The sequence below is a fragment of the Leguminivora glycinivorella genome, chromosome 7 (assembly GCF_023078275.1).
Source record: "Leguminivora glycinivorella isolate SPB_JAAS2020 chromosome 7, LegGlyc_1.1, whole genome shotgun sequence".
NCBI classification, from domain to species: Eukaryota; Metazoa; Arthropoda; class Insecta; order Lepidoptera; family Tortricidae; genus Leguminivora; species Leguminivora glycinivorella.
The window spans coordinates 12,139,764-12,163,033 of NC_062977.1; the positions used below are offsets into that span (position 1 = coordinate 12,139,764).

A 23,270-nucleotide genomic window follows, 5' to 3' on the forward strand; every position below is an offset into this window, starting at 1 on the left:
ACCGTCTGTTAGCCGTCAGGTTATCGCTTTATTCTTGAACGCATCCTAATTGGCCAATGACATTCCACGCGTTGGCAACTCCAGAATTTTTGACATCTTTCTCGCTCGCTCACTTGCTGCAGCACAGGGTACGTGTGTGAAGCGGAGATTATTTTTTGTTTTCCTCGAAATAATTAATTAATTTGATATCAATTTTCGCACAGGAAGGAGAAAACCCGATCCTGGCGTCTACAGGATAAACTTTCAGGTTGATTGGCTACAGTACTTTAGGTAAGTCTTGACTTATTATATCGTGACGAGTTCCACGTCAAATGTGTTGGGAGAAAGAAGGTGACACGTATTATCGCGAATTCGGGATGCTGATATTTATTATTTCATATAAGTAGTACAGTGGACCAGTAATGTGTGTATGTTTAACTGTATGTCCTACTTGACTTCTCTTCTTCTTAATTACGTCGTTCTAAGTAAAATGCTACAAGCATGTCAACAAGAATGTGTGCCATGTCGTGTATACTTTTATCAGATACCTAACTCAATTCTGCATGCGGCTTATTTCACATGTAACTATCTTTCAATCAATGCAAATGCTGTTCTGCAGATATCAGCATGTTCAGACCACATTTTGCATTACTTTTTGTGATCTAGTTAATTGAACTTATGTTATTAGATACATACCCAGGAACTCAAGCATTTTATTTTATATATAAATAAAGCTTTACTGTTAGACTTTGAAACTTATCATCAACTTTATTGAATCTCATGTTTACATTTGTTTTTAGTTAAAAAGGCATGTGTTTGGACTCTAAGGAAACAAAAATGACATCATAATACATTTATAATGTCACCTCTTATCTCTACTGTCTAATTATACATAATTAGTAAATTAAAGACATTGTGGGAACACAACACATATTACTTAATTAGGGAAATATTTACTGTTTATGTAGAAATTGAGTCTTTCACTTGTAAGGTTTCATAGATATTTGACAAATACAATTATATAGATAAAACAAAACTAAATGTAAAGTGTAACCATGAGAACCATTTGATAAATTCATAAATTTAAAAAAAATAGGCCTTGGAAACAACATTCAGTTCATAAATCTACTTGGACATAAATCAAGTTTAGAGATAAACCTTTTTTACTTGCATTTCTTCTGAGTGTAATAATGTACTGATAACATGTGGGTTATCAGATACTCTTGTAAAGTCAAAGGGTAACATAATGAAGTTCACAATGTAACCATAGTCCTACCCAAGATGAAGGGTCATCAAATAAAAATGTAAAAATATATATGAGTATGTATATTACATACATTATATGATGCTTTATATACCATTTTCAGAAATGGTGTTAGAATATTTTTGCAACTATCATAAAATGAGATATCATTGAAATAAAACTTTAAAGAAATTACTATTAATTTCAGAGTTATACATTTAGGACACACAAAATAGTGTTTCGATTGGTATCACATATTTTATTTTCACATAATTGTAATTTAATTTAAACAGTTGTTCAAACATCAGGTGATGTAAAGCTTTAATGTGCATGCATTGTAATGTACTGGCTACTGTGCAAACTGAAAATCAAGGATATCTTGCCATCTCTTTTACACTTGTTAAAACTAAGTTTATGTAAATGAGAAAGCAGTATGACCTTGGTTATGTTTTAATTGCATCAATAAATTGTATTGTCTTTCTGCTTTAGTACTGTAACGACTTGGCGCGAACAAGGACTGCTGGAGGAGACGAAAATGATGCATCAGCAATCCATGATGGTTGGGGATATGTTGCCGGTTCACCCGGAGATTCCGCACGGCGAAGAGATGAACAACGTGGGCTACGAGAACAGCGGGGCGAACGCCTACGATGACCTGTTCCCGGCGCTGCCGCACTCGGCGCCACCGGTGCAGCGCCACATCCAGCAGGCTACTAGCAAGCTGCGTGTTGGCTCCTCGCTGCACACCCAGGTAATCATATCTTATATATGTTTAAATTATTTTAAGCAACTCGCTGCACCGCAGTGCGCGCGTAGCAATATACTCATTTCTAAAAAAAGAAAAACAAATCTTACTTTAGTTCTCCATAGCGGGACATTCGGGTACCTGACAACCAACCCCGAAACCAATGATAATCTTTATACGTAATGACATTAATCTATAATTCAAGGTGGAAAGCTACTAATAGGCTAGGTTTAATAATATACCATAAATTTTAAATATTTTATATCTACTATGCATTGCTGCATAGTAGACTATTCTGGGTGCACTGAAAACCAGTGCTGTGTCTATTAGACGCGGAGTAGTGGCATCCTATTTGGTGTACTAGTTATTACTTACCTGTTGTTTTTATTATGTATCTTTATGCTAAATAAATATTTTCTATTCTATTATAAATTGTCAATATTGTTACTCTCGGCCATCACTTTTGAAGGAATCGATCAAAATCAAAATCAAAATAATTTATTCAGCAAATAGGCCACAGGGGCACTTTTACACGTCACATGTACATAGGTATTTAAAAAAATATTTAAAATTGAGTTGAAATTACAATTGATACTATTATATACTAATTCTAAGTTCTAACTAAAGTTAACTCTATACAATTAATTAGAGATGTAGAAGGTCTCTAAATGTCGAATTACAACCAAGAACTACACTAAATTTTAATATAAAAAGTACAAATACAAAAAAAAAAAGTCTAAAATTACTTTAGAGGTGCAAATGACTCTAAATGTCACAACTAAAAATAAAATGTATATCTACTTAATCTAATTCTCCTTAGAGATGTATATGGTCTCCATGAGTCAAAATCATATATTTAAAATATTCACTAAAAGAAAGGAAACAAACGACAACCGAACAAAGTGTCCTAATTTAATAAAAATTAGAATTAAAGTTACTAAGTTATAACAGCCCCAGTAAGCTTAAACAGACCGGTCTTCACAGACGGCACCCGTTCACGAGTATGACGCGTATCTCAGCCATCGCCTCCCTCAACCTTTATTCGGGAAGGTGGCGACCCGATCAACGACGCCACCGCAGCAAAGACTTTTAAGTGTGCATGACATGTTCAAGCTGCCAGGCTAAATTAAATATTCAAATAATAAAACATAGCTGTAAGACACTATATTCTGTGCTCGTATGTATATATCAATCGAACAAGAAAAAAAAGTGAAATACTTGAGGTACCGGCTTCGCCACGTGCCGGGCGCAGCGCCGACACGCCGCTCACACGCTTACGTAATCACTATGATATTTTAATTTCATTTGCGCGATTTACGACAAGTGAAAACAAGTTTTTTGTGTAAGCAATAAAGATGATAATCAATCGCGTTCGCGCCATCGGCATTTTTGCCGTATCGCTTTCTGTGTATAAATTGATTCAAGTGTAGCCTCAATTGTTATCTGCTTTGTAGCACGGTATAGGGACAATGATAGTAATCTAGCCATGAATATCATACAAATTTAATACACGATCGACGTCCAAATCTATGCAATGAAAGCAGCTTATGTTATAAATAATACCTCTGTAGCTTGTAGGTAAAATCCATCCTCCTGGTTTTGCAAAATTTGTGTAGATGACCTTTAGTGCGTTTTCACATTATCCGATCCGATATCGGATGTCGGACCGATATCCCATACATTACAGGCGCCATCTTGGATTTTTTCTATTGAAATCCTTCCGACATCCGATATCGGATCGGATAATGTGAAAACGGCCTTAGGGAATATTACTGTCTAAAGATTGCCACTAGAACAAACACATACACTGAGGGCCTACCGCGAAACACAAATATCGGAATTTCTTTTTCTGCCTCTTTATCACTCTCGCGTATTCTAGCGATAGAGAGTCAAATAATAATACTCGTTTCGTGGTAGGCTCTCTAAACAGTGTTGCAGGCATAGTATGTAATGTATAGGCTACTCTATGATTTACAATATGTGGTAGTTCTGCACCGTGGTCGCAGAACGTTGGAGTAATTGGGTACCGACTATTCTACAATATTGTACCCATTGTTTGTAGGTTTTCCACGTGCCATACGAAGAGCGGAAACTCGACAACGCCAACACGTTTGGCGAGGGTGAATCGTTGCGTACATGTCAAGCCATCACCAAGGACACCGGAGCCCACATCGAGATATCTACCAGCAAGGACGGCAGCCTCACGTTCCTCCTGACTGGGAAGCATAGCGCCGTTCTCGACGCGCGTCGCAAGATCTTGACCCATTTCCAACAACAGGTAATTAATTAATAGCTACCGATAAACAATAATAATAATTATTATTATAATTTGTAAAGCAGGCAGGCAGTTGTAGTAACTGATAAAGCCTGTATCCAGTTGTCGGTAGAGGTAGAGAATTATGCTCAAGGCTAATACTTAAACCCGTAAAAAATGTCAGCAGAAAAACTTTAACCATCTAAAAAAATTATGTATTTTTCTTTTCTTTAACCAGTTTAACCTAAGGAAAATCTATTCATTTCGTTTGTCACTAAGTATACCTAGAGAAAACGGTTTCGAATGAAGGCAAGTGCTCAAGTTACTTCTGCTTACTGGGATAAACTCATTTCAGGATGAATGCATCTTATATAAAGTTACAAATTGTTTACCTTTTTCTCAAATTTTTTAGTCTTCTCGGAACGTAAATGTTTGTCACCCAATGATTTTTTTATTAAATTTAGTGCCAGTACTATAATTTTCTTATATGTATACCTACTTTCCACTTTTCCAGGCTAGCAAGCAAATCTCGATTCCCAAGGAGCACCACCGCTGGATCCTCGGCAAGCAGGGCCAGAAGCTGAAGGACCTGGAGAAGGTGACGGCCACCAAGATCAGCGTGCCCGCCATCGCCGACAACAGCGAGGTCGTCACAATCACCGGCACCAAGGAGGGGATCGAGAAGGCTGAACATGAGATCAGAGTCTGCTCAGAGGAACAGGTGAGGAATCAGTTACTTTTGAAATTATTTCAAGTATAGTAAAGTAACTCAGAAGTTGTTCAAAAGTATCACTTTTATATTCATCTTAGCATCACATGACCGTTTAAGTGCTAAGTTATCATATCAATCAATCATGATATTTCTGAAGTTTTCGTTTATTGGTTTTTATTTGGTATAAATAATTACACCAGAGGTTCTCAAACTGCATACATATAGATGAGTCAGAGGTTAAGCTAGTGTAATACTTGCAAATATACATACATACATACATACTGAATATCATTGAGAACCCCTTTACTAGCTTTGCTACAACATTTACACACTTTTGCGTTCTCTACTCGATAAATATGAATTTCTTAGAACAAATTAAATTATCCTCATTAACAAATTAAATTATCACTTGGAGGCCTTGGTAATTTTTTCTTTGTATATGACATTTATTTCAGTTTAAATACAAATTTGTTATTTTTGAATGATACATGCTTAGGAACAAACTGCACAGTATATCGAGCTACATGTTTGAATTCCATCATATATTGGGTTGGTAAGAAAGTAATGAGCGAATCATAACCAATATTGTAATTTTTATTTAATTTATTATTTTAATCATTTATCAAAAATATAACGGCCTTCGTTATCTACTACTTGTCTCCATCGTTCTGGTAAAGAATGAATAGCATCGGCGAAGAAGTTATTAGGTTTAGATTCAAAAAAACTCGGCTATGTACTGTCGTAGATGGGCTTGATCATCGAACTTTTTTTCATTCAAGGCATTGCTTAGCGATCTGAACAATGCGTAATCCGTAGGTGCCAAGTCTGGAGAGTACGGTGGATGAGGTATCACTTTCCAACCCAGCTCCAATAGCTTTAGCCGAGTCACTTTTGCAATGTGTGGGCGAGCATTGTCGTGTAAGAAAAAAACTTTAGCATGCTGTGGACGATTCTGACAGATTTTTTGGTTTAAATTTTCAAGCTGATTACAGTATACTGATGCGGTAACAGTCATTCCACTTGGTAGGAGTTCCCAGTGAATAATACCATGAATATCCCACCAAACGGACAGCATAACTTTTTTCTGGTGAGGCTGTTTTTGGTGCCTCTATTCCTTTTTCGTTTGGAGCTAGCCACTGACGTTTGCGTGTGTGATTTATATATAAGACCCATTTTTCATCTCCAGTGATAAGATGGTCCAACCAGTTGAATGTGCGGCGAAAAGACAGAAGTTGTATGCAGATATCGGCACGGCGGTTTAGTTGATCTCTATCAAGTTCGTGCGGTATCCAAACACTGTATTTGTAGTTTTTTCCCAACTCGTGTAAATGTGTTTCTATGGTGACATGAGAGCAGCCTAACTCGGTAGCAAGAGTACGACTCGTTAGCCTCGGATCTCCTTCAATTAAGGTTTTTAATTTGGCTACATCAATCTTCACCGGTCGACCAGACTTAGGTTGATCTGATAATGAAAAGTCGCCACTACGAAACCACTGGAACCATCGTTTCGCCGTGGCCTCAGACACAACTTCAGGAGCAACACGCTGACATATATTACGCACTGCTTCGGCGGCTGAATGGCCAGACTGAAATTCTTATAGTAAGCAATGCCTTACATGCACTTTTAATTCGTCCATTTTCTTCCTTATATTAGCTCGGCGACAGCTAGTGAATGACTGACGAGAAACTGTGCGACTCGCCCTTTATATACTTTCGACCATAGAAGATTCTAGAACTCTCTCAAAAATTTTATGTGGAAATCAATCGATCGCTCATTACTTTCTTACCAACCCAATACAATATTTCATTGTAGTTGTCATTTAAAGCCTAAGCAATTCCATACCTTTCACTAGCTCTGTTACTCAATCTATTTGTTTTACAGTCTCGCAAGGCGTTCGAAAGGATCACCGTCCCGAAGATCTACCACCCGTTCATCCAGGGTCCGTACGGCGAGCGCGTGGCCGCGCTCACGGCCGAGACCGGCGCGCGCATCCACATCCCGCCCGCCTCCACGCAGAGCGAGGAGATCGTCGTCGCCGGCGAGAAGAACGGAGTGCTGGCCGCTAAGGCACAGATTGAGCAGATCGCTGAGGACATGGTATGTATACATTTATCTACATTTCATTCAGAGCCCGTATAGAAATCGCGTTCGCATGCCCCCCGCCTCCACGCTAAGCGAGGAGATCATCGTCGCTGGCGAGAAGAACGGAGTGCTAAGACACAGATTGAGCAGATCACTGAGGACATGGTATGTATACATTTGTCACCACTTCATTCACAGCCTGGGGCCCATTTCTCGAAGCTACAAGCTACAATTTACATGTGGTAGTCAATGTCTAATATGACAAGTTGGAAAGAGACTACCGCTTGTAACTTGTATCTTTCAGTTTTGAAAAATGGGCCCCGGTACGCAGATCGCGTTCATATGCCGCCCGCCTCCACACAGAGTGAGGAAATCGTGATCGCTGGCGAGGAAAACAGAGTGCTGGCTGCTAAGACACAGATTGCTGAGTGATTGAGAGAACAAATGGTACTTTTATTGGGGGCATGGTTTTTCTTACATACTGTAATCAATGACAGCGAGTAAAGATACCTATTGTGATAATTTCAATCTATTTCATACCTCCTAAAAAAATTAATGTATTTTCAACAGGCCAAGAAATGCTCGACCGTTCGCGTAGAAGTGCCAAAGTCTCAGCACAAGTACGTGATCGGTGCCCGCGGCACCACCATCCAGGAGATCCTCAAGGAGACCGGCGTCTCCGTCGAGATGCCGCCGCCAGACTCACCCACCGGCACCATCACCCTGCACGGACCTCACAACAAGATCGGCCTTGGTGAGTTAATTACGTTACTACCTGAAGGAAGTGCGGTGCTCAGCACAAGGACGCGATTAGCAACTGCGGCACCACCACCCAGGAGATCCAAGTCAATATTGCAAGGCCTGGGTGAGTTACTAACTCGCTGCTGTAGTCTAAAACTTAAGCTTGCCTCGGCGCCTATCGCATGCGCCCAACCTATTCGTACTAAAAGGCTACTTATATAGTACGATTTTAAGCGGCATTTATATGACTAGAAATCGTATTGGATTTCTATTCAATGCGTTATATACGAGTATCTGGCGCGATCTGTTTACTCTAAAACAATTCAACTGCATCTGCCATATTGAATGACGCAAGTCTATGATGTTCGTAACAATGACAACTGATTTAATTAATCCAATTTATGCGTTATGACTTCCTGACCAGTAATTACATTTCCATTATACAAATTCAGATTTTTACTACTAAGTACTTGCACTTGCAGATTTGTGCATATATTATGTTTTAAGCGGACTGGAAGTACCTACTTACATGTTTGTAATTTTCATAAATCAATTGGTATGCTCGATCAATCGATTCAATACCGGTCGATTTGCATTCCATTGACATGGTACCGTGACTAATTAATTATTCCACGAAACATATTCTCTGACTTGACTTGACGTCACCGCAATCGTGTTATTAACCTTTTAACCGCCGTAGTCTGATAATACTAAGCAGCTCATATTGGAAAGTAAGCGGCTGATTTTGAAATATAAGAAAAAACCGGCGCCGGTACCAAGCACACTCAATGAAAAATGCTAAGTGGTTAAAAGGTTTATATTACAAATTTGACAACTGACGATTTGGTACTTGCTTATTTTATCTCAACTTACAAAATACTAGCTTACTAAATGAAAATCTCTTTCACAGCTTTATCGAAGGTGTGCGAAAAGGCTAACTCAGTGAAAACGGCAACAGTTGACGCTCCCACGTGGATACACAAATACATCATCGGAAAGAATGGCTCGAACATTAAAAAGATTACTCAAGACTTCTCTAAGGTACGTTTCATACTGACGAACAAGCCAATAAAAGGTACTTGCGCCTCATCGTAGTTTTTATTGTTCCTGTCTCAAATATAAACTTGCAGTTTTGTCTGTTAGACAAGAACATACATGCAGAACACACCCATTAATTCTAATTAAACGATTAACTTTTGATAGTAAGCAAATTAGTAGGTAGTGAAAATTATTTAAACTTTTTCGATCTTTACCCATACTTAAAAAGTATTATGAACAGTATACATACATACAATCACGCCTATATCCCATGCAGGGGTAGGCAGAGCACATGAAACTACTCAAGTGTCAGTGCCACTCTTGGCAAATAAGGGGTTGAAAGAAAACGAAACTGTGACATTGCAGTGACAGGTTGCCAGCCTCTCGCCTACGCCACAATTTAACCCAATATGAACAATATGTATAAAAAATAACTGAACTGAAAAAGCACAGGATATATATATATATATATATATACATCAGTAGCCATGCCAATCCAGAAAATTAAATAATGAATTGTCCTAAATTTGTACAATAATATGTTTATTTTATAGGTGCACGTTGACATTACGCATTCCGAGGACAAGGTGAAGATCGACGGACCCCCGGAGGAGGTGGAGCGCGCGCAGGTGGAGCTCAACGACTTCGTCAAGAACTTGATCGCCACGCTCACTTACGTGGAGCTCTCGGTCGACCCCAAGTTCTTCAAACACATTATTGGCAAAAGTGGAGCTAACAGTAAGTTTTCAAACATTGTACGCTTATTTTTTGTATAATATTCATAACAGACATGTGACAGTGACAGCTACTTTGTCATTTTCATTTAGAAAACAGACGTATCCCTATTGTTAATATTAACTTTTTTTATTAAGTTAGCAAATTACACCATGATTATTTTATTTTATTTTCAGTTAACAGACTGAAGGATGAGACTGGTGTAGTTATTAATATTATTGAAGCAGAAGGAAACAATGTAATTCGTATTGAAGGCAGCCATCAAGGGGTAGCTGACGCAGAGAGGAAGTTAAGAGAAATGGTTATGAAATTAGAAAATGAAAGGTCAAAAGAAGTATATGTTGACCATAGGTATATTAAATCCCTTATTGGAGTAAGAGGGGACAGAATTAAAGAAATCCGTGAGAAATTCGAGCGCGTGCTGATCACTTTACCCGACCAGGGACAAAAGAGGAGTCCAATCAAACTGAGAGGACCCCAGGAAGACATCGAGAAATGCGAGAAGCACCTTAACAAGCTAATCAAAGAAATCGCAGAATCGTCATACGTCCAAGAAGTGCCAATCTTTAAGCAGTTCCATAAGTTTATCATCGGGAAGGGAGGTGCTAACCTGAGAAAGATCCGGGACGAGACGCTGACACAGATTGACCTGCCGGCCGAAGGGGACGACAGTGACGTCATCACGGTGCGCGGCAAGCGAGAGAACGTGGAGGAAGCGGTGAAGAAGATCCAACAGATACACAACGAGAAGGCGAACGTAGTTACTGAGGAAGTGACGATCCCACCTAAGTACTACAACTCGCTGATCGGTGCCGGTGGCAAACTCATTCACTCGATCATGGAGGAATGCGGCGGTGTGCTCATCAAGTTCCCTGCCGCAGACAGTGACAGCGACAAAGTCATTATTAAGGTAACTTTCACCGTTATCTCACTGTTTACGTCGATATCTTTTTGTATTGTAGCGCTAAAGCCTTGCGACATAGCTAGGCGATAGAGCGTGGCGAGGCATTACGTATATCCATGGGTTTTTCTATCCCGCATTTTTCGTCACGCTGCCACACCATCGAACTACAGTTCAAACTCGTTTTACTTTTTCGCATGATAATATTAGGATATTCATAGAAGAATTTATGTACATTATTACTTAAATTGTAAATATATCTCATTTTGAAAGAACTGTACCAGCAACAATAAGATCAGTTCGTGATATGTGGCTAAACATAAAGGAAAAAACTCTCATTTCTATGGTTACAAATGTGTGGCACAACTTTGAAGTCACTATATATTAATGATACCTGATACATTTTCCTTAAAAGAAAATGAAACCTAGTGTCTTTATGCATTTATTCGAAAACTCCTTGTTATTACACAAAATTATCAATTCACTTATGTAAATGTAACATTCTTGCTCCCAGGGGCCAGGTGAAGACGTAGAAAAAGCTAAAGCGCAGTTGCTCGCACACGCGTCCGAACGCGAGCTCACATCTCACACGGCCACCGTGCGCGCTCGCGCCGAACACCACAAATTCCTGATCGGCAAGAGCGGCGCGAACATTCGCAAAATCCGCGAGCACACCGGCGCGCGCATCATCTTCCCCACCGACAAGGATGAGGATAAGGAAGCCATCTTCATCATCGGTGAGTTCAGACAATACAAATTGCCCATACCACAAAACAGTCTGCTGGTAGATGTCGCTATACGCTATCCTAAAGCTTGTGTACAGATCGTGTCAATCACGATAACGCGTAGATTTACCAAATCCAACCAATCATAGCATAAGGATACTAAATCACGCATTTTCATGATAGAAACCATTTATTCGCACACGGCGTCACAAGCCTTATCAGACGGGTCCTCCATGTTTTATGCAATGATACCCATTTCATCAAAATTTATACTGGAATTTCAGAAATAACGGACCTTTGCGTGATAGAAAGCCACATATGATGACATCGGAAATGTTGTATAGACATGTAAATGAGCCCTTGTACATTTTTGTCACAGGTCGCGAAGAACAAGTGGAAGCCGCCCGCAAGCAGCTGGAAGCGGCGGTGGCCGAGATCAGCAACGTGTCGGAGAGCGAGATGGCGGTCGCGCCGCGCCACCACCGGCACTTCGTGGCGCGCCGCGGCGAGGTGCTGCGCCGCATCGCCGACGACTGCGGCGGCGTGCAGATCTCCTTCCCGCGGCAGGGAGTCAATAGCGACCGCGTCGTGCTCAAGGGGCCCAAGGACTGCATCGAGGCCGCTAAGCAGAGGATCAATGAGATCATTGAGGATTTGGAAGCCAAGGTACAAACTCTAACGCTCGTGAGAATTTATAAAACTAGGGGTCGGTTACCGCCGCGGCGATGTGCTGCGCCGCATCGCTGACGACTGCGGCGGCGTGCAGATCTCCTTCTCGCGACAGGAAGTCAACAGTGATCGCGTCGTGCTGAAGGGACCTAAGGACTGCATTGAAACCGCTAAGCAGAGGATCCATGAGATCATCGAGGATTTGGAAGCCAAGGTCGGTTCAATCTCTAGAGATGATGTCTATATTTGAATTAATAAAACTTGAGGTTGGTCCTCTCGCCAGTGTGTTAATAGCGTTCGCGTCGTGCTCAAAGCAAGATAATCGATGAGATCATTGAAGATTTGAATGCTAATCAGTACTTCGAACTCTACATAGTCCATAAATGATAATTTATTTAAAAAAATGAAGCTCGTCTTGTTTCGACGTTTCTCAGGATTTGATGCATACGAGTAAGTACCTTATGAGCACCATAGGTCACTTACCAACGACTAATCAAATTATTTTTCCACACAGGTCACGATCGAGTGCGTGATTCCGCAAAGGCACCACAGAACAGTGATGGGCGCTCGCGGCACCAAGGTCAAGGACATCACCGCCGAGTTCGACGTGCAGATCAAGTTCCCCGAGCGAGACACGGCCGAGGGCGCCGACATCCCCGTGCGCAACGGCGACGACGAGCACGCCGCCAACGACGTCATCCGCATCACCGGCCGCCCGGAGAACTGCGAGGCTGCCAAGAAGGCGCTGCTCGAACAGGTAACATCATACCAAGGTCTAAACTTCACAGTCAGTTCGACGTGTAGATCAAGTTACACAGCCGAGGGTACCGATATTCTGTGCGCAACGGCGACGACCGACGACGTCATCCTCAGAAAACTGTGAGGCGCTCCTCGAACAGGTAACGTCATACCAAAATTAGACTTCACGGTATATTTCGACGTGCAGATAGTTCCCTAAGTGCGCAACGGACGACGAGCACGCCGCTAACGACATCATTATCTTAGGCCGCCCCGGCAACTGTGATGCTGCCAAGAAGGCATTCAAGTGTATCTGACCACTGCTGTTGGGTTATCTCAGCAGCCTTGTCAAGCGATATTTAGTTTTCCATAGCTCACCATGCAATAAGTAGAAGGGCTCTTTTGCTACACAAAGACACAAATGAACTCTTCTAGCCTATTTCTAGTATTTTGTATACGGTACGCTTCTGGTGTTTCGGGTGTCCATGGGCGGCAGTGATAGCTTACCTAGTGCCATATCCCATAAAAAAACAGCAAATTTGTTGTTTTGATTCTCCATCTCGGTTGAGCTGCAACTGTCGCTGTACCTACTAGTTGTTTACACAATCGGTTTATACGTAACTTTATATACTTAGTATTGATACAGATGAATAATAAATTCTTCATTTCGTCGTGAGTAATATGATCATAATTGTACATACTCTATAATATAATATTCGTAAATCAGAGAAAAACAAAATAAATGTTATCAACTTTTTCCGTTGAATCAATGAATAAATAATTAATTTCAAACACAGTAAATTAAGCTCATTACCAGCAGTTTATGTTAATGAGGTTTAGTTTATTTGAGTTTTAACAATCAATTTTTCCATTTATAAAATATGTTATGACTTGATAAGGCAAATTGCATGCTTTTCTATCTCAATCTCCGTGTAAAATATGTATGTGTTAAATAGTAGGTATAATATATTATGTATGTTGAGTCCATATCATAATAACCAGCAAAAAGTTATTAAATACAATGTAGTTTTATCACAATTGTTCCCGAATGTAATGTTGTAGGTATTTAAGTGTATATTATTCGACAATAGCTTAATTACTATACACAAAGAGCTGAGTTCACTCAAAGACATATGTAACTCCGTATAGACGGATAAAGTCTGAAAAAAACGTACCTCAAAGCCCTAGAGAAAAAGGTACGGTGGCCTAGATGGCGCTAATATTAATATTTGAAATTTTAACACATATCAAGCTAACAATATGGGCCAAATTGTCAAAACTGAGGTTCAAAAGTTTTAAGCTTGTGTCGAGAGATGGCAGTCTATGTACTGTGATTACACATTTTTAGAGCCCATTTAGACGGTACGAGAACTCGCATACGAGTTTTATTACATTGCGGTATTGACAGCTGTGCAAAATTGTATGTAACTTAAAGAGCCCGCATTGTAACTAAAATCGCATGCGAGTTTGCACGCCGTCTAAATCAGGCCTTACTTTGAGAGTAACTCTCTATAATACTCGATCCTCTTTGGTTTACTAACACAAGAGAGAGCCTTAAGGTATTAACGAGAGTTGTATAATCAGGTCCCCATCACCATCGACGTGGAAGTCCCGAACGACCTGCACAGGCTACTGGCGGGTCAGAAGCGACGCGAGCTCATGCAGACTTACGACGTCCACATCCTGCTGCCGCCCAACGATGAGTCCTCTGATATCGTCAAGGTAGGTTACTACACCCTATTTTCCAGTGGCGGCTGGTGAATATTTCTGCTAGGCAACACTGAGCAAAAAGAAACCTACCTTAATATTAGGTACTTTACTAGTAGGTAATCAATTTTAGGCAAGCCGGTGGGAATCGGCTTGTATGGACCAGCCGCTACTGCTATTTTCGGACAAACAAATTTGACATTCGAAAAGGCGCGAAATTCAAATTGGGAGTAAAGAATATCGCCTTTTTTTTTTAATTGGTCGCTTTGACGGAAAAAGCTTGACAGACTATATAAACCATCATCTGAATCCACATCGCAAGCTTCGTCAAATTCACAGTACAAAACGGCATCTGCAACAAACTTTCTCTAAATTACATTGATATTCGGGCTACTGATTGCGGCTTCGTCAAAAGTACAAGATAAAATCCGTGAGAAGCTTTGTCCAAAAACTTCTCTATTGATATATTTTCCTTGACCCTTGTTCCTTGGTAATTGTGTCATATTAGAATTCTCTCAGATTTTTCCAGCAATTAACGCGTCAGACGTTTCCAAAAGTTAAGAGACGAAGATATGCAAAAGCATTGATAATTGTTATTAGGATCATCAGTATGTTGTTTAATACAACGTGTTTCCGGTATCACTCAAAACCTCAGACACCCCAACTGATTTTTATTTTTTTAAACTCATCTAGAGTATTCATCTTTTAATCTGATCGTTACTTTTTTTTAATTTAATTTTTAATTTTCTGTACAGCTCTACTTGACTTTTAGCTCTACACTCAATAAAATAATTGCTAACTACCATCATAAACCATAAGACTATTTAATTGTGTACGTTACTGCAACGACATAAGGTTTACCAATAGGCAGCTAAGATGTCACTGTAAAACACTTTAAAGCTTTGTCACAGTAAACTTCAAATTGGACAGGTAATCGCAGTAAGCAAATTTAAACCCAATATTCAAAATGACAAGGTTGTAATTAGGTACGAGTTCAATTTGTTATGACTTATGATAAACATTAAGATTAAACTGACAAACAACGTCAAACTAGTAGCGGAAAAAATAATCGTTCAAGTAACCAGCCAGTATTAATACCCCTAAATACTGAAAAACGTAAACAACCTCTAGCAATGCGATATACACAATGTTGTATTACGAGTACAATAGAATGGGCACGTAAAAAATAACTAATAAAACTAATTTAAATAAAAATATTACCCCCATCAAGATATAGCTCAATCGATTCTACTCTCGATTCTGAACAAACTGTTTTCAGGTTTTTAGTGTTAAGTGAAACACGGTGTATATATTTATGACAGAACATGATACAACATGTTAACAGAATGGTGAAACGTTTTGGACATAGAAGGCGTGTTGAGGTATTTCGTATTTGATGACGGTCGTATGTAATTGTTTATTTTTAACTACTTTATTCATTAGATTATTACATACCGACTGTCACACGTTACACGAAGGTCAGGGCCCAAGGTCCTACTCAACAAAGCAAGACAAGTTTTGATCACTAAAATTGAATATTAAGTAACATACCTACATGTCAGAGCTCCATACTTTCACACAACATCTTTAAATTTATATTATCAACAACAGGGGTGCATAACATTAGCATAATATTTCTCTAAGAAGTTTTTTTATACTTGTATTAAATTGAATTATTTGGGAGAACATCATACATCGATCGATAGATTTTCGTCCCCTGAAACCCCTTTACAGCAAATATCATAATCATTGAAATCGTTAAAGTATTTTTCGAGATTATCTAAATATAAATAAGAATTATCGCCGCCTTATCGCCGAGCGCTTGGCGCTGAGCCGCTGCACAGCAACTAAACTTGTTCGCATGTCGCTTTTTACAATTACCTACATATGTATCGATTTTATATTAAATATTGAATTGTTATTTAAGGAATAACTTAATTAAGCACTGTGCGTTGAACTAGAATTAAGTTAAGTAGTAAGATATTCTCATGTAAGTGAATTTGTAATTCTTATGGGAATAAATAATCTTTAACCGTAAATAAGAATTGCTCTGGTATTGATTAGGTACTTCAAACTATTCAATAATTATATTCTTTTTTATATCAAATAGGTAACTGGGACGCCTACAAATGTTGGAAAAGCGAAAGAAGCCCTTGCTGAGAAAATCGTCGAGATGGAAAAAGAAAAGGAAGACAGAGCTTTGAGGTACGTACACGTACACACATAAAACCACTTATTGATTGATTCGGTCAAACTGTGTTTTTGAAAAAAGAAATGCGGTTTGATACATTAGGGTAAGGTGCTTTGCGCACACTAGCACCCCCCCCCCCCCCCCCACCTGACGCAAAAAAAAAAAAAAAAAAACATTTTATAATGCTCATGAAATTCCCAATAAGAAAGGTCATATAATATTGTTTGATATCGTTCACTATTTTCATGTTATCTATATTATTATATGTATAAAAGGCAAAGTTCTGAGTGACTGACTGACTTAAATCAAGGTAAAGCCCAAACTGCTGATGCTAGAGAATCGAAATTTGGTACGTAAGTTACTTATAAGGTCTACGAACCCGCTAAGGAAGGAATATTCAAAATTCATCCCCTAAGGGGTGAAATGGGTGTCCAAAATACGTATGAGGATCTACCTTTATTTTGAGAATAAGAGCTTCAAACTTCGTATAAAGACTATAAAGGTAAAATTAAAATGGAAAGAAACTAATTTCAGCGTTTTTGGATTTTTATCCTTTAAGAGAGTTTAAATGAGGCTGGCTGAAGTTTGTATGGGGAATAAGTTTTATTTGAAGCTACAGGCTTGAAACTTGGTAAAACGGTACTTCAGAAGGGCAAAAACTAGTAGCTTGATAAACTTTGACAAAATTCTGAAATTAAACCACCAATAAACATATTACTATTTCATTAAGTACTGAGTTATATCGAACTTCAACAAGCTAGTGCACGAATAATGGTAAGTGCTACAAAAAATGCATATAACCTTTTTTGTTCAAAATTAAAATAAGAATTAATTCTTTCATAGACACTTTTTCCTAACTCTGATACTTTTCTCAAAAATGAAGAAAAACCGTAAACCGGGACCTATTTCGTGGTAAAAGGGGGTGTTGCGTCAGGGGGACGGTAGGGGACGCTAGTGTGCGCAAAGCACCTTACCCTAAGGTACCATACTACATTAACATTTTGCTGGATTTTTTTTTTAATTTCCCATACATTCGAACACAACTTGACCGAATCATAATACCAACGACTGCAAGATGGCATCCAATAATTCCGTCACACCAATTTTTGAAGGAACCGGGTTAAAATCCCAATAGGGGCTATTGGGTGGAAAGTCAGACGGCAGTTATTTTTTAGGGTTCCGTATTTTTATAAAAGAGTGCCTCGACAAACCCTGGGACGATGCAAGGAAGATTAACTAAATATCAGTCTCATGCTACTAACCATACTCGCGCACTGTAGCAACAGTAATCTAATTACATGCATTAATATTGATATATATTATGCCTGTCGTAAGTATCTAGAAAGTTTCAGATAAGTTATTATCAAATGAGAATAAACGAGCTGGCTGCGGACTTGTTAAAAAATGTTGTATGGTATATCCTTTAAAAAATCCTTTCAGTATTCAAGGCTTTGCACATTATTTGTACCCGTGTGTTACTAACGGCTTCTCATAACTTACAATTGCGCGTCGTGACAAACGTTTATTTGAAGTGGACGTCAAATTGCGCGAGTGTCGTCTTTGCCCTCATACATATGGATTAGGGCCGTATAATGAAACATTCTGCATAATTTTATAATTCTATCTTCACTTCCATTTCGTAACCATTGTTTTTTTTTCTTTGTTTTGATGAATACATACCTAATACTAGCCCCGATGCAGAAGAGTTCGTCTAGTAATACAGAAATATTTTGTTTATTCTAATAACGTTTACACATGTAGTTATATCACGACCTAGTAGTGAGAATTGTAAAAGTACTCTAATATAAACTGAAATAAATGTCATATACAAAGAAAACATGACCAAGGCCTCCAAGTGTCCAATGCTGGATTCGAACCAGCGTACTCCGTTATAGCCACGGATGCCTGAACCACTCGGCCAACTGGTGACGGCGGCAAGGGTCGAAAATTTCAAGTATATGACACAATTACCGAAGGCTTATATTTCCTATGAAATAATTTAATTTGATCTTAAGAGTACTCTAATATAGTTTATTTTGCTTGTAAAATAAAGTTGCATGTGACTTATATTGTAAAAAAAAAGAACTTTAAAAAATGTTGTTTTAATCACGTTCTCCTCTCCTATAGCAGTACTGCATATGAGCAATTCCCGTTTAGTTTGTACATTTGGATCACGTCTCCGATTTGGATAAAAATTGGTAGGCTAATAGAGTCCGTGATGCTGAGCAAGATCCACTAGGTTTCCCAAAATGTCCTATGTAGTTTGTATGAAACCTTCCTTTTTTGTTACCAGATTTCTATACATTTTCGGTAACAAAAAAGGAAAGTTTCATACAATCAACCTAGGACATTTTGGGAAACCTAGTGGATCTTGCTCAGCATCACGGACTCTATCAGCCTACCAATTTTTATCCAAATCGGAGACGTGATCCAAATGTACAAACTAAACGGGAATTGCTGATATAGGCTTTAATATTTGTTTTTAGTTTATTATCAAAACTTAGTAAGTTCCTTGGGCCGCCTTACATCAGTCATGTATTATATAGATTGAGTTATTGTACAATACTGCCATAAAAAATAAACTAGATTAGTATTAGTATTAAACATTAGTGATTTTCGAACTAAGACATTATTTTTCTAAAAAAGGAGAACCTCAAAAAACGGTCTGACTAGACGAAAACATATGCATCGGGGCTAGTAATTATAAAAATACATTTAGAAATCTTTGGTACCTTTCTGCCGTTGATTGTTACAAATTTACTGCTGATTGTTGAAAATATACCTACATGAAGTATGTAAAAGGTGTATTGGAGTTATTCTTATAGGTTTTTCAGCAAATTTATACCTATATACATGTTTTTAAGGAAGTAACAATGGCTTATTCAGTTAGATATATTATATTTATCAGCGCTCTATGAAAGTACTGATAATTAATTCTCCAATTGTAATGAAACGACTACTAATTTCATTACGGCCTAGTTTTCCCCCTGGGCTGGAGTGTCAGGTGGCAGTCGCTTTCGTAAAACAGACTTATCGAGGACGTGACAATAATCTAACCTAATACGTCCATAACAGGTCATACGAGCTGAAGTTCAAGGTGGACCCCGAATACCACCCGCTAGTGATCGGCAAGAGCGGCGTCGTGATCACCAAGATCCGCACCGACTACGGTGTGCAGATCAACCTGCCCAAGCGCGGCGAGCCCGACGATGACGTCATCACCATCCAGGGCTACGAGGACAAGGCGCACCAGGCCAAGGACGCCATCATGGCCATTGTCCACCAACTGGTAATATACTAACTTTATCCTTAAACATTTACTTTAAGTTCGTTTATTTATTTTAAATTCGTTTTCACCACACCAACTGGTAAAGGCTTTTTCCCCTCACTAGCTCGGAAACACGTGTTTTGTTCTTTAATACCAGCGGGTAAAAACACATTTTATCCACTAGTGGGTAAAGTAATTTGACCTTGAATATAGTCAAATTAACTGCTTTAAAATTGATAAAAGTAGGTGAATCTAGTAATAAAGACGATTTACCACCTGTGGAACTACTGGAAGCAGTGATAAACGCATTTTTTGCGTTGTAGTTTCCTCGCTATACTGAGGGGAAAAGTTTTGTGTTACACTCGGGTGCAAATGTATTTTACTTCTCGTGTGTTGAAAAACTCGCAAGTTCAGGATTCTATTCTCGAACCACTCGCTTCGCTCGTGGTTCAACTATATAATCCTTTCACTTGCTCGTTTTTCAATTCCACACTCGGCGTTAAAATACAACTTTGCCCCCTTGTATAACAAATAACTATCTTTGCCATTCGAGAACAGATAGCAAAATTGCATTTTATCCACAAGGGGGCAAAGTAGTAGTAGTAGTAGAAATCACTTTATTGTGTACAACAGTTTATATACAATTTGTAGGTACAGAGATAGAAAGGCGAGCTTATCCCTATAAGGGATCTCTTCCAGCTAACCTTGAGTAATTAATGATTAACCTTAAGTAATTTCATACAAATTTTAACTCGATGTCTTAATCTGGCTGCTAGATTTTACGTATAAATGATGAGAACCATAAATATTGAATAAATTGATGGATTTCATTTATTTTCATGTTTTATAGTCAGTATCTTGTTCGTGTAGGTGAGGTGAAAAATTTTGTTTCACTCGGTGGCAAAGTTTGTTTAACCTTCGTGCCCTGATACCCTCGCAACGCTCAAGATTCCACTTTTTGAACCACTCGCTACGCTCGCGGTTCAATATTGGAATCACTCCCTTGCTCCTCGGGTATAACAATAGTTATTTGTTATACAAGGGTGCAAAGTTGTATTTTAACGCCGAATGTGGAATTGAAAAACGAGCAAGTGAAAGGATCCTATAGTTGAACCACGAGCGAAGCGAGTGGTTCGAGAATAGAATCCTGAACTTGCGAGTTTTTTAACACACGAGAATTAAAATACATTTGCACCAGAGTGTAACACAAAACTTTTCCCCTCACTATAGCGAGGAAACTACAACGCAAAAAATGCGTTTATCACTGTTTCCAGTAGTTCCACAGGTGGTAAATTATCTTTATTACTAGGTACTTTTGTCAATTTTAAAGCGGTTATTTTGTCTTTATTCAAGGTCAAATTACTTTAACCACTAGTGGATAAAATGCGTTTTTACCCGCTAGTATTAAAGGACAAAACACGTGTTTCCGAGCTAGTGAGGGGAAAAAAAATAAAACAGCAACTACTTCGAGTACAGTCACTTACAAGAATGTATAGTATGATGCAAATGCGCAAGCAAACCTAACTCAATACTAGTTTTGTACAAATTATGCACTTTATGCAAATTATGCACTATAACGGTAAACATCACTCGGTAGTAGATATTCTGTAGGCTTTGTTAAAGAAAACTACTCAAATTCACAAGAATGTTGGAATCAAACGTTAGTTATCAAAAAATGCACATAAAGTATTCTTTAACTGTATGTGATGATCCAGCGATAATTTTAAGAAGTAACCTAATCAGTAATTCCCCCATTAGGACAACCAATACCGCGAAGAAGTCGACATCGACCCACGAGTCCACAGGCGGCTGATCGGGCAGCGCGGCAAGAACATCCGCAAGATCATGGACGAGTACAAGGTGGACATCCGCTTCCCGCGCCAGGGCGACGACAGCATCGTCGTCATCACCGGCGACGAGGACAACGTGCTCGACGCCAAGGACCACCTGCTCAACGTGGCCGAGGAATACGTAAGTTCGTTTCGGTATTTCGTACAGATAGTGCTGCCACTTAAGTTATTTAAGCGCCCACACCGTTATCGTTAACCGGTTCCTACCGCTTCAGGAAAACGATAAATGTAATAATCGAAATACAATAATCAGTGAATACTTTTAAAAGCCGGGACGAGATGTAATGGTATAATTTTCACCCCACAGTTGCAAGACGTCGCAGACCGTTACACGCGGCCCTCGGCGCCGTCCCTCGACTTCGGCGAGGCGCTGGCCAGCGAGCCGGCCGCGGCCGCCGCGCGCCGGCGGGGGCGGGGGCGGCGGCGGGCGGCGCGCCGGCGGCCGGGTTCGTGGTGAAGGGCGGGCCGTGGGAGCAGCGCGCGCCCGACACGGCGTCCACGCGGGACTTCCCCACCATGCCGGGCGCTCCCCGCGCCGCCGCCGGTGCCACCGCCGCCGCCGCCGCGCCGCACGCCTCGCCGGCCGCGTGGGGCCCGCGCCGCTAGTGCCGTCCGACTCCACCGCCCGACCTCATATCGGTTACGCTCCTTTGCGCCGGTGACCGCCGTCGCGGCCGGGGCCTCCTCGAAATTGTTGCGCGGTTATGTTTCACGCGCGCGCTCCGCCTCCGCGTCGCCGCGGGGAGCGGAAATTTTTTGTTCTAAAAAGATTTACACGAAGAAGGAGCGTGACTTATATGATCGAATGTTATATATTTACATAAAATTATGTATTTTTGTTCATAATATAGAACGATCATTATTATTAATTATCGATCATTATGAGAGGAGATAGAGTGATCGGTTCCCCGAGGTGTGCGGGCCGCGACGCGATCGGTCGGCCGGCCTATTTCGACTGCGCGGCCGCCGGGATATGACGGTTCACTTGTTAGATAGATTAGCTGTCATTATTTAGGCGACAATCTATTTTTACGCGTCCAGTGAGATTGCTGCATTTTCCGATAATTCATTTTCGTTCCGAACTATAGCAACGAAATTGGCTGATCGATTAGTTATTATTGAAACGTATTCGTGTACGCATGATGTTATTTTTAATGAACTATATACCATGTAATGTTTTTATGGAAGATGCCATTTGACTAAGTTGTTAATTTATCTATTCTGATATACGAAATATACCCATTTTGTTTTAAGAATCCTCTGAACCGCCTTGCTATGCTATCTTATACTAACACGGCTAATTTTCATAACACGTTGGATAATTTTAAGTATTAAAAGCTATTCCTATTTAATCTAAACCTGTCAATAGTCTACTTATTCATACAATATTTCATAAGTTTCTTACTCGCGTCGTTCTGGAGGATCCTTACCATACATTTCGTATTTTGTCCTAGTTGAGTGCATAATTTAATGTTTCTGTGTACTTATTGTTTAAAATTATAATAAAAAGTCTATTTTTTTCATAATAATTTTCAAATCTTATTTTTTTCTATACTATGTTTTATAAGTGTTGCCTATAACAATAAAATGAATCAGTAAAATAAAACTCGAGAATGAATATTTTTACAAAGTAATTTGTACATAGCAAATTGTGTTTGAAATATATTAATAAATCTTTTACAAGAATTGAA

The 23,270-nt window shown here is 39.4% G+C and overlaps 1 protein-coding gene across 1 annotated transcript; it reads left to right on the top strand.

Moving 5' to 3' along the window:
- The first annotated feature begins 70 nt into the window (after window positions 1–70).
- Window positions 71–23,270, top strand: LOC125227919 (vigilin). Its single transcript, XM_048132325.1, has 19 exons — window positions 71–128; window positions 204–270; window positions 1,712–1,973; window positions 4,030–4,245; window positions 4,736–4,942; window positions 6,816–7,031; window positions 7,587–7,770; window positions 8,668–8,798; window positions 9,350–9,533; window positions 9,707–10,440; window positions 10,946–11,168; window positions 11,536–11,822; window positions 12,340–12,582; window positions 14,148–14,285; window positions 16,381–16,475; window positions 19,537–19,750; window positions 21,488–21,700; window positions 21,887–21,939; window positions 21,975–23,270. The coding sequence occupies exons 3-19, from the start codon at window positions 1,758–1,760 to the stop codon at window positions 22,183–22,185; spliced, it is 3,765 nt and encodes a 1,254-aa protein (XP_047988282.1). The 5' UTR covers window positions 71–128; window positions 204–270; window positions 1,712–1,757; the 3' UTR covers window positions 22,186–23,270.

What these genes read in the sequence shown, in the direction of transcription:
- LOC125227919 (XM_048132325.1), top strand. Translation starts at nt 1,758, where the DNA reads ATGATGCATCAGCAATCCATGATGGTTGGGGATATGTTGCCGGTTCAC. An exon ending in TTGAGGATTTGGAAGCCAAG is followed by an intron (nt 11,823 to 12,339) that starts GTACAAACTCTA and finishes TTTTCCACACAG; the next exon opens with GTCACGATCGAGTGCGTGAT. An exon ending in AGTCCTCTGATATCGTCAAG is followed by an intron (nt 14,286 to 16,380) that starts GTAGGTTACTAC and finishes TATATCAAATAG; the next exon opens with GTAACTGGGACGCCTACAAA.